Source organism: Pseudorasbora parva, chromosome 11 (assembly GCF_024679245.1).
Source record: "Pseudorasbora parva isolate DD20220531a chromosome 11, ASM2467924v1, whole genome shotgun sequence".
Lineage (NCBI taxonomy): Eukaryota > Metazoa > Chordata > Actinopteri > Cypriniformes > Gobionidae > Pseudorasbora > Pseudorasbora parva.
This window is the reverse complement of record NC_090182.1, coordinates 24,627,301-24,639,371: the sequence shown is the minus strand read 5'-3', so window position 1 is coordinate 24,639,371 and position 12,071 is coordinate 24,627,301. Positions and strand designations below refer to the sequence as shown.

General features: G+C 39.7%; 1 protein-coding gene across 1 annotated transcript in view; it reads left to right on the top strand.

Annotated features, from left to right (window-relative positions):
• il12ba (interleukin 12Ba) overlaps positions 1 to 6,387 on the top strand; it is a 32,548-nt gene extending 26,161 nt beyond the window's left edge. Inside the window, exons 2-8 of the mRNA XM_067456551.1 lie at positions 3,088 to 3,184; positions 3,374 to 3,643; positions 3,989 to 4,091; positions 4,173 to 4,351; positions 4,453 to 4,622; positions 6,082 to 6,191; positions 6,327 to 6,387. Of these exons, the coding sequence (XP_067312652.1) occupies positions 3,088 to 3,184; positions 3,374 to 3,643; positions 3,989 to 4,091; positions 4,173 to 4,351; positions 4,453 to 4,622; positions 6,082 to 6,191; positions 6,327 to 6,387 (990 nt within the window). The remainder of the gene's footprint in view (positions 1 to 3,087; positions 3,185 to 3,373; positions 3,644 to 3,988; positions 4,092 to 4,172; positions 4,352 to 4,452; positions 4,623 to 6,081; positions 6,192 to 6,326) is intronic.
• Positions 6,388 to 12,071: the final 5,684 nt, after the last annotated feature.

The window sequence follows — 12,071 nt, the reverse complement described above, 5'->3', positions numbered from 1 at the left end:
CTGAAATATTTCAGTTGGTGTGCAATAAATCTAAAATATATGAAAGTTTAATTTTTTATCATTACATTATGGAAAATAATTAACTTTATCACAATATGCTATTTTTTTTGGATATGCATAAAAACATTATCACAAAATAATAATTTTGTGCTAAACTTCTAAACTGCTAAACTTAAGCGTCGGCCTTGATCACTGGCGAGTCAACTCTGATAATGTAAAGTCAGCGGCTATTGACAGACGTTTTTAGTCACCCAATGCACAATTCGGTTGCATATGTGAGTGGTTTACTTATGTTAGAGGGTTCTACAATGATTTTAAACGTTGTTAATTGTTTAAAAAAATTTAAACAGCACTTGAAGTGGTATGAGATTGTACCACATCCTTATTGATGTAAATTTGGTGAAAAGCTGAACCCTTGGGGTTAAAAAGGAATATGAAAGCCTGAAACTGTTTTGGGGATATGGTTTTGCTACCATCCACGTCCACATGGCAGATATGGCAATGGATGAAGGTCCACATGATGCTACGTACAAAGACACAATTCAGCATGTGACATTGATCACAGCGCTTTTCTTGACCTCATAAACATCAATGATCAAGACAGAGGACATTTGGCGGTAAATGGGTTTTTTTTTTTTCTGCAGGGGAAGTGGCTTTTTTGCTCAGATATTGTATGGCTGTGGTAAGTGTGGAGGGGGTGTTTTTGATGTGCTCATGTTTTTTGTTAGAGAAGGCATTACTTCACTAATGAGCAGAATGCAGACCATCAGATAAAACTCCTCCAAATCAATTTCTCCATCTGCATCCCAAATTAATTCAGCATGTTGAATGCCAGCATTGTGTGTTTCTTCCCCATTGTAGTCACATGCTTCATGAAATGGTAGAACTGGATGTCTGAGGAAGGGAAAAGAAAAGCACAACAGTGAACATTAAATTCCATTTATTACAGATTCATAAAAATTACATAAAAAGATTATGATTCATGACTTTCCCTTTTGTTAAAGAGGAAATGTGCATTAACAAATTATTATTCTTACTGTTTTTCCCCCCTCATGAGTATCCATAAGGCGGAAATAATCATTACAAATATTTTAGTGTTTCTCAATGGGAGAATGCTATATAATTAGTTCAAATAAAAAAATAAAAAAAGAATAAAAATATAACTTCATTTTTCTCTTAATACTTAATGCTTAATTAATGCGTTTACCATGGTAATTATTATGTTTTAGAATTCCACATTCAGTGGCTAGGTCTGAAATATTAGGACTTGTTGCCTCACTGTACTATCAGGCAATGACTTGTTACTTTATTAATTTTAATGATCTACAACATAGACCTTTGGTGATAACTAAGTGCATATTTAATTACTACAATAACAATTTCTCACAAGAAATTACATCAAAACTGGGAAAATAAATGTAGTGATTATACACAAACTGAGTACCAACTGCAAATTTCAGAAACCATATTTATTTTTTAACTCATCTGTCACAAAACCGAGCACACAGAATTATAGGGCATCGTTTTTCAACTTTCTGACACGGCCAATGAAAGTGTCACTGAGCTGAGAGTTCTTTATTTTCTTTCTTTTTTTAAGTTATAGGCATCTTTCAGAACACATTAAATGTTTCACGCTGAATGCCATCGATGTTTAAAGGGTTACTTCAGCGATTTAGCATATGGCTTTGTATCAGTAGAAACCCGGGAGTATATTCGAATGATCCTGAATGTTTCAACTTTTCAAATTAATTCCTTTAAAAAGCTAGGCTTTCAAAGGCATGAACTAAAAACACGCCAGACTGAACACGCCCCAGACTTTATGCCGCGGCCACGATTATCTTAGCTCTCGTGATCCTAATCTGACTCCTACTGCATTTGTGCCATGACACTCGCTCAGCTCACTCACATTATATTGAACAGACACGTTCAGTTTTTAATTATAAGTGTCTGTTCTCTAACTGAACTGATGAAAATGAACGCGGTGGGCTAGTGATCCAGTAATCTAGTAGCCGTGGCTTTGGGAGTGAAGGGCAGTGAATCAAGTATATTCTGGGAGTTGTTGTCTTTCATCCCCATGAGACAAAAATACATTTTCTGTCTTTTCTCAGTCTAGAAGCCACCAAATTCAAAAATAATTTCACATTTCTACTACATTAATGACGGAGTTTAAATACAAAGCTTAATGAAGTAACCCTTTAATGTGTTTCTAATCAGAACCCTTAGTGCACAAATCACTAAATGACATTATCTACGTGAAAAGGGAAAATTTTGAATTGGAAAAACCAGCAGTGGAGAATAGGGACACGCAAATCAAACAGTAAAGCGACCAGGTAAATCATCCTCTGGCTTTCAGATGAGAACTTGTGGCGAAAATTCCCAAGGTGTTGGAAAACAAATATTTGACTTAATATATTTAGGCTCCATAGGCCACACTGGAAACCACTTAGTAATTACATGTCCTATATATCTTGATCCTGCAAAATATAATACAGTCCAATAAAAGCATCATAAAATACTGATTGGTGTGTGTTATTGTATATAAATAGACCAATATTAGAGAGGAGAAAGGACTCAATGACAATGAGAAGATTCAGTGGAAGTGAGAGGAAGTCTGAGGATAGCTCAGGTTCTGGAGTTGCTCATGCTGTGTTTGGTTCCTCTATAACCTGCACTGGACTTTTCCTGGCCAGGGAAATTCTACCCTCCTGACACATTACTTAAAACCTTGCACACTAAAACACAACAAAGCAAAGCGACATCTGTCTTGTTTGTGGAGGTTAATCTTGTTGGATTTTTGAGTGGTCAATGGTAAGTCTCTTTTATAATCTCATTAAAAGTACCACTTGCTTATTTTATTGAAATAAAAATGTTTAAAATATTTGTCTAACCTATTCCTAAATATCTTGGCAAATATGTTCCTGGTAAATGGGTTCACCATTGCTTCAAGACCAAGATTTTATATTTAAACTGACAATTTAATAAATGCATAACATCATCAGATGTAGGATTTACCAGTTTAACACGCATAACAAACAATATTAGGATTGCCATATTACAAACCTTTTCTCTTTTTTTTTCTACCAACAGATGTTTTTTCTCTTCTTAGGTGTGTTGATGTTTCATCAGCCCTCTGCTGTAAGATCCATCAAAACAACGGAGAGTTACTGGACACTTAAACCAAACGGTTTGTTAGTCTGAATCATGTCTGAAGAATTATTATTGTATATAGATTTTCCTACACATTTACTTGACCCTGCAACACTTCTAGAGACCTACTTGTGTTATGTTTATAAACTGTTTTTTTTTTTTGTATGTGGGCTTGTTTTTATATATTCGCACCTCTAATTTTTACTTTCCAATTGTCTGTCACCAGTGCTCGTGGTGAATGTAGATGTGGGTAAAGATGTAAACATGGTGAAAGTGCCACTTATCTGTGGAGAAGCCTACGAAGGGCAAAATATTACATGGACCAAAAACAAAGATGAAAATCTGGAGGCTCAAGGAAACAGGATCATGGTCACAGTGGAGGGATGGAAGGGGGGCAATTACTCCTGTTTCAACAATGACGGCTCTTACCTAAACCACACACTGGTGCTGGCTCAGTGGACCTTCAAGAAGATTATCAAGAACACTCCTGAAAAAGGTACAACCATCAATTACATTGTGTAGCATTGTCATAATATTCATTTGAGGGATTGAAATGGTTTCAAACCTTCAATAGTAAAACATTTTAAGCATCGATTTTTCTACCATAGTTTTAGAAACATGTAAAAAAAATTCAAAGGCCGCCCTTTCAGTGTCACACGATCCTTCAGAAATCATTGTAATATGCTGGTTTCGTGCTTAAAAAACATTTCTGATTATGAACAATGTTGAAAACAGCTGTGCTGCATAATATTTTTGTCAAACCCGTAATAAATGATTCTTTGATGAATTGAAAGTTTAAAAGAACAGCATTTATTTGAAATATTATTTATTATCATACAAGGTTACATCCACTGTTCAACAAATAACTATGGAGGTTCCTTCCAATGTTTCTGGACATGGGATGTGAACAGAGATGGCCATGTTGCTCATATCAAAGCCACACGGTAAGTTTTCCAAACTTGCTCTGCAATAATGTAAGGGGTGTGGAGAAAAAAATGAAATATTTTTGACTGATTCTGATCCAGCCCTCATGGTGGAAGCAACATCAGCTGCAGTCTGGATTCCAGAGGACAGAGTGTCACATGCCTAGACCAAGACTACTGTCCTTATTCGGAGGAGGTGGAGCGCATCAACCTGACCATATACTTCAGAAGCAGCTTTGTTGTAGAAACCTACAACATAAAGTTCTACATCATGGATATCGGTGAGCTCTTAAAAATTGATAAGATGGGACCTTAAAAAAGTAATATGGTGCTCATCTGAATATTAAACAATGTTGCTGACATCTTTTCCTCCACTTTTAAGTGAGGCCTGATATGGTGGCTATTAGCAGGATCAATCAAACATCTGTAGAAGTTGGATATCCACACTCCTGGAGCACACCATCTTCCTACTTCCCTCTCATCTTCCAAGTGAAAGAGATTCACTGTCGGAAAAACAAAAAATGTGACTGCTCCAAACCGAACTTGTCAGAGGTACTGTTTTATATATAATAATTACATTTCCAAAGTTTTGAATAATTACAATTTTTAATGTTCTTGAAAGAAGTCTGTTATGTTCACCGTTTATTTAATCAAAAATACAATAAAAACAGAACTAACTGAAATTATTTACATTATTAAAACAAAGATTGATCTGTTTTAACATATATTAGAATGTAATTTATTCCTGTGATGGCAAAGCTGAATTTTCAGCAGCCATTACTCCAGACAATTTTTTCTTATTGTGTACATACACCGATCACGCATAACATTATGACCACCTTCCTAATATTGTGTTGATCCCCCCTTTGCTGCTAAAACAGCCCTGACCCATCGAGGCATGGTCTCCAACAGATCCTTGAAGGGGCTGTGGTATCTGGCACCAAGATGATAGCAGCAGATCCTTTAAGTCCTGTATGTTGCGATGTTGGGCCTCCATGGATCTGACTTATTTGTTCAGCACATCCCATAGATGCTCAATTGGATTGAGATCTGGGGAATTTGGGGGCCAAATCAATACCTAAGACTTGTTGTGCTCCTCAAATCATTCCTGAAGCCTTTTTGGTTTGTGGCGGGGCATTATCTTACTGAAAGAGGCTACAGCCACCAGGGAATACTGTTTCCATGAAAGGCTGTACATGGTCTGCAACAATGTTTAGGTAGGTGGTACGTGTCAAAGTAACATCCACATGGATGGCAGGACCCAATGTTTCCACTCAGAACATTGCCCAAAGCATCACACTGCCTACACCTGCTTGCCTTCTTCCCATAGTGCAACCTGGTGCCATGTGTTCCCTAGGTAAGCCACGTGCACACACACACAGTTTGTGCAGTGGAAGAGGTATACATGTACCACTCGCAAATTGCCTATGATTTCAGGCAAAATAAAGGATGGGCATAATATTCATTTCAGTCTTATTTTCTTTGAGCTTATTGAAAAAAAATCATAGAACATACCTTGTAAAACTATCACATCTCAGTCTTGAACATGCTCAGTCAGTGTCAATGTCAACATAACCAAAAACTGTAGCTATAACCTGTCCACATACAAACCATGAGCAGCAGTTACTTTATTTCCACTTTTCATATATTTTCTTCATTTTTATTGAAAATAAAACCCTTTCCGATCTGATATGTGTTGGGAATAGGAAGTAGAGCGAGTTCGGGAAAAGGTGGATTCAAACCTCAGGTCGAATTGCTTAGAAACTTGTTGCCACGCACCTTACCCCTTACACTATCTCTATACTGACAGTACCTGTTCCCGGCTTTATAGAATGTACCTGCTCTTGAAATTGAAAAGTCTTACCGTTACTTGTGGACTTCCAAGCCGTGATGAAGAGATAATCAGTGTTATTCACTTTATCTGTCTGTGGTCATTATGTTATGCCTGATCGGTATATATATTATATAGTATTATATAGTAAACATTAATATTTGTTCTCATTATGCTCAGACTTACCTCACACAAAGTCACCAGCTGCCAGTGATGAAAGGTATGGCGGTGTGTGTGAGAGCGAAGGATGAATTCTGTAATTCCTCTTGGAGTGAATGGCGCCTGTACAAGTATGTGTAACATTTGTCGTATTTTTTAACAAAAGATTAAGTTGCTTTATCCCTAATAAAATATCCTTATTGCTTTATTAATGTTTTTGCTTTTCTGCACACACTATAATACAAACTTTCTCTGTTTATTTTTAGATGCAGAAACAGACAAAACAGGAAGCAGAGGAACCAAGAACCAAAGTTAATGATGCTATAAAGTATTATGTATCATTAAATTATCCTTTATATTAAAAAAAAGATTGAATCCCATTAGACCTACTTTGTTCATATACTGTATAATTGAATACAAACACATTGTATATGTTGTTGTAATATATAATGTGTTTGTCTATAAACTGTATAATAGAACTAATAACACTCATGAATTAATTATTTATAACTAGTACATTTCAATTGTGTTACATGTATTTATTATGATTGCAATGTTTCTGTCTTTACATGATTATGTCAGACATAAAACATCCAAATGCTCTTAATTCAGTTTGTGTTGCATGCTTAGATTCAAGAAATGATTTCATGTCATGTCCAATTGTGAACTATTATATAGTATGTAGGTTGCTAAACATTACACACATTTGACAGGCATGCATTTGGTTAGGGTCCTAATTATGTGCAAATGTCTTTTCTTTCTCTGTAGATCACACACAAGACTGCTCAAGGCAAGAATTACTGTCACAGCTCAATGTGGAGCAAAACAAAGTGCTATTCCCCCCAGTTCAACAGAGTTCAGACATCAAAGCAAAAGCACGGCTTAAATAAATTGATCACTGATTGTTTTAGTGTTGTGTAAAAAAACGAACCTTCTATCGAAGCCTGGAAAAAACGCACAAGTGACCTAACCACAATGAATGCGTTGGGTTTTTGGAAATGATACAATTTGTGATTCATTTTGAGGAAGTTATAACCATACAATTCTGCCATCCATTCTCACGGCAGAAACTACTAATCACCAAAATTAACAATCAGTTTTAAATGAGGTGAATGAAACTCAACCAATCGCTAAAAATATACAGATAATGTAAAAATTATACAGATAATGCCTGAACTTTGTATTTATTTGGTTAAATTAACTCTTGACCTGTTCATCCAGGATGTTTTCTCATAGTATATAGAATGCCCTGAGAAAGTTAAATATGACAAAAGCTTTGATAAAAGAACCATTTCCTCAACATCATTATGAGAGTGAAGAGGGTACAGATTGCTGACCTACTTATGAAGTATAGAGACTAAAAGAGAATATTGGCTCACTCCCTCTGGGACATGTGCTCTTGCTACCAGCATGATAGAAACATTAACATGCTCATAATTAAATGATTTGCAGTCTATATGCAGCAGACACACTGTCTGTGGCTATAATAAAAGATAATAAAAATGTATTCTTTCATAGTTTGTCTTATTGGCAGACTGTCCACTAAAAATAATGTATGTTAAAGGGATAGTTCACCTAATTATGAAAATTCTGTCATCATTTAGTCACGCTTAAGTTGATCCAAACCTGTATAAATGTCTTTATGTTAAGGCAACCAAGCAGATCTTGGCAGCCATTTAGTACTGGGAAGATAAATATGGTATTCAATGGCTGCTGAGATCTGCTTGGTTACAAACATTCTTCTAAATATGTTGTGTTCAGCAGAAGAAAGAAATTTATACAGGTTTGGAACTCGAGAGTGTGTAAATATGACAGAATTTACATTTTTTGGTGAATTATCCCATCAACTATATGCAAATACACAGGTCGTAAATATAGATAGTGATCTCTCTATTTTGTGTGAGCAGTGATTTTGTATTTGACATGCACATAGATGGGACTGTGTTTTTTATGTGGTCCAGGACCTGGCCAGTTTTTGAGACTCTTGTCAAGTTGAATCCATTTGGTTTGGGCTTTTTGAACTCAAGGCAGCTGCTTTAGGGACTGCTTTTGTGGGTCAACATGTGATTGTTTTTCATTGTTGAATGGACATTTACTGTATGTGAGCTACATCATACTAAATTATGCTTAATCATTATGTTCATACGGAAAGGAAGTATGTCAACATGAGTGAATATCTGAGCAAGCTGTGGCTTCACCACAAAAGGAGAAATCAGTAGGGGTTTGGAGATGATAATTCCCCAAAAAGCATTATGGTTTTAAACCACGTGCCTTTTTGGGTATGAGTGTGTCACGCATTGGTTAGACCTGATAATCCACAAAACATGGTTGATGCAGAGGAACAATGAAAACACATTTAATACACACTAGGGGCCTATTGCACAAAACTATGATAAGGGATTTGGGATATCTTGGTGATCTTGTCATCTGTATGGACAATTTAGTACACCACTGAGGTGTAAACCTACCCTGAAGGCACACTCACACCAAGAACGATAACGAAAGATAACTGTATATTCGCGGATAAATTTAGCCAGGATCACCAAGATATCCCGGCTTAATCCCTTATCCTAGTTTTGTGAAATAGGCCCCAGGAATAGTGAACACCTTATTGCTGGACATTAACACAAGACGATCTGAGGATAGCAGAAGGTTTAAATACATAAAGGTAACCAGAGACTGAGTGAAGGACAGGTGTATGTGATCAGTTGACATGGTAACAAGGGTTCCCTTTCGTTCAGTCACTTCGAGTAACGTAAGTGACTGACGAATGGGGGATTCGCTTAGAAGCCAATCACCTTCGAGATCTTAGAAAACGCCCAATGGCAGTGCCAATGCCATGGGCATGCGATATTTGCATGCATAACTCCGCCTGCCCACATGGGTATAAAAGGAAGTAGCTGGCATGATTATGTTTCTGCTTTGGAGCCAAGAGCATCTCTTCACTCCTGCAAGCCAGAATTCTGAAGTCCTCTCTTCAATCTTTGAGAAGAGTGGTTCTGGTGTAATGGCGCATTCCAGCGATCTCACATTGCCTGCCTGCTGATCTGTGCAGTGATCTGCAACAGCTGTGTGTGCTTTCCCTGCTTCAGCACTCTGCAGAGCTTTCCTCTTACAAAAAGAGCTTGCGTGTGGCACGTCTTTTTCAAGACGGTTTGCCCAGGCACTTCTGGGTGCGATCGATATCCGTTGCTGTCTTTGGGTGCATTCACTGCTCGACGTGTTTGGGCTTCAGTGCGTTCAGGCAGTGTTTGTGGATATGCTGTGTTCCCTCTGTGGGACCATGACCATCGTGATGTTGTGGTCGAGACTCAATGATCTCTGCAAAGAGAGAGAATACCCTATGCCACACCCCGATCTACCGTCTCCAAGAGAGGTGCTACTTTGGCTGGTGGCCAGGGTGACCTGAGGGCGGTGCTATGGTATTAAGAACCCCGACAATCATTCCTCAGGCTTCCTGCGAGTGTTGGACTGAAGCGGAGGAACCGTCTACTGACGTTTACGTCTACGTTCGTTTTGTTCACACTCCAGATAGCAGCGAGATGTCAATTGTCGCTTGAATCTGACCTAGAGTTGACAGCCATGTTGCCTGGGGCAGCCGCAGGCCTCGGGCTGGTGTAGAACTCCGCCCTGTTACGAGTGCTCGCAGTTGGGCGATTGTTTTTTGGGGGTGGCACCTGACAGCTGCTGGCCCTGCCCCCAATGCCACTTCGCTCCTGAGATCCATGAGGAGTGCACGCAGTCGGAGAGGTCCTTGTGTCTTCCCGTGACTATTTGGTGGCCTCCTCCGCCTCTCTGCCCTCGATGGGGTCATGGCCTAAGGGTACACTGAGGACCCTCCCCCTCAGTCGAATGCTCTGTTGCGCACTACGGTGTCCACAGAGTGCTTTGACCTGACGTGGTGAGGCTATCCTAAGCACCCTCCCAAAGCCTGTCGGCTCATCTACTTCTGTGGCGTAGTCCAGCAGTGCTACGTGGTAAGCTGTCGCACCTATGCATATGCACGAGGACAGAGATGATCCAGGGCTTTCGAGCTGCGTGCTGCCACCGATCCCGCCCCCCGGGCGGTGAAGGTGACCAGACGCCCCCTGGGTCAGGAGATGTCCACAGCTGTGGTCTGGGAAAGACAACTGGCCTCACCTGGTTGATGTGGGAAGGCTGAGTGAGCCCGCTTCCTCAACTCTCCCATATCCCAGGCTGGCCTCATCAGTGGAGCGGTTGAGGACTGCGGCCAACAGTTCTCGGCCGCCCAGAAGCAGACTGAGGCGGTAACACAGACTGAGGTAACACATACTACCCCGGCGGCTAGCTGCTGCACCAGTCGCCGGGCTAAGTCGCCTCAGCCTGCTCGCCACTGAGGGTGCCCTCCCGCCCGGCCCCAGAAGCAGTCTAACTAATTGCTGTTTTAATTAATTTATTATAAAAAAATTATAATATCTATTCTATATATTATTATACTAGAGTATATTTTAATAAAATATGTATATATGTATAACTTATATTAGATGAACATTAGATGACCCATCTCCCTTGTTCTTAAATATCGGCACCAAAACACTTTAAGACCTTGTTGAACAACCTAGTTAAAAACTCTATTGCCATCTCTCCTAGATACTTCCATATCTCCACTGGTATGTCATCTGGACCAACTGCCTTTCCTCTCTTCATCCTCATCAAAGCTCTTCTAACTTCACCCTTGCCATTACTTTCTACTTTCTGCTCAACAAATTTGGCCTCTTTCCATCTCTATCCCTCTGCCTTGCCAACCGATACACATCCCTCTCACCTTCTTTACTATCTAACCTTGCATACATGTCCTCATACGCTTTCTGTTTGGCCTTTGCCACCTCTATCTTAACCTCACGCTGCATCACCCTATATTCCTGTCTATTTTCCTCCGTCCTCTCACTGTCCCACTTCTTCCTAGCTAACCTCTTCCTCTGGATACTCTCCTGGACTTCCTCATTCCACCACCAAGTCTCCTTGTCTTCTTTCCTCCTTCCAGATGACACACCTAGTACCTTCCTACTAATCACTTTGGTTGTAGTAGTCCAGTCATCTGGAAGCCCCTCCAGACGACCTAAAGCTTGTCTCAACTCCTTCCTGAAAACCACACAGCACTCTTTCTTTTCCAACTCCCACCACTTTGTCTTCTGCTCTGCCTTTACTGTCTTCATCTTCTTCACCACCAGAGTCAACTTACACTGTCAAGTGTAACATCATCCTATGTTGTCTAGCTACACTCTCACCTACCACTACTTTATAATCGCTAATCTCCATCACCTGTGTGCATCTGCCACCACTCTTATATGTCACCCTGTGTTCCTGCCTCTTCTGAAAGTATGTGTTCACCACAGCCATATCCATACTTTTAGCAAAGTCTACCAACCTCTGTCCTTCTGGGTTCCTTTCCTGAAGACCAAACCCGCCCATCACTTCCTCGTCCCCACTATTACCCTTCCCAACATGACCCTTAAAATCTGCCCCTATCACCAGTCTCTTAACTCTGGGAACAGTCTGCATCACTTCCTCCAATCTTTCTTGAGTCTTTCTCATCTTACTTTCAACCTACTTGTGGAGCATAGGCACTAACAAAATTCAACATCACACCTTCAATTTGACTCATCAACCTATCTGACACTCTCTTTACCTCCAGAACATTCTTCACAAACTCCTCCTTCAGGATCACTCCAACTCCAATCTCTTCTTCCTGTCCACACTATTATAAAACAGTTTAAACCATTCTCCAATGCTTCTAGCCTTGCTCCCTTTCCACCTGGTCGCCTTGACACACAGAATGTCTGCTTTCCTCCTCTGCATCATATCTACCAGCTCTCTGCCTTTACCTGTCATCGTACCAATATTCAAAGTCCTTACTTTCAGTCCTAAACTCCTGCCTTTCCTCTTCTCTCTCTGTCTATGGACACGCGTTCTTCCTCTAACACACTTTCCTCTTCTCCTTCTTTGACTAACAGTAGCCCAATTTCCACCAGTGCCCTGTAGGTGAACGG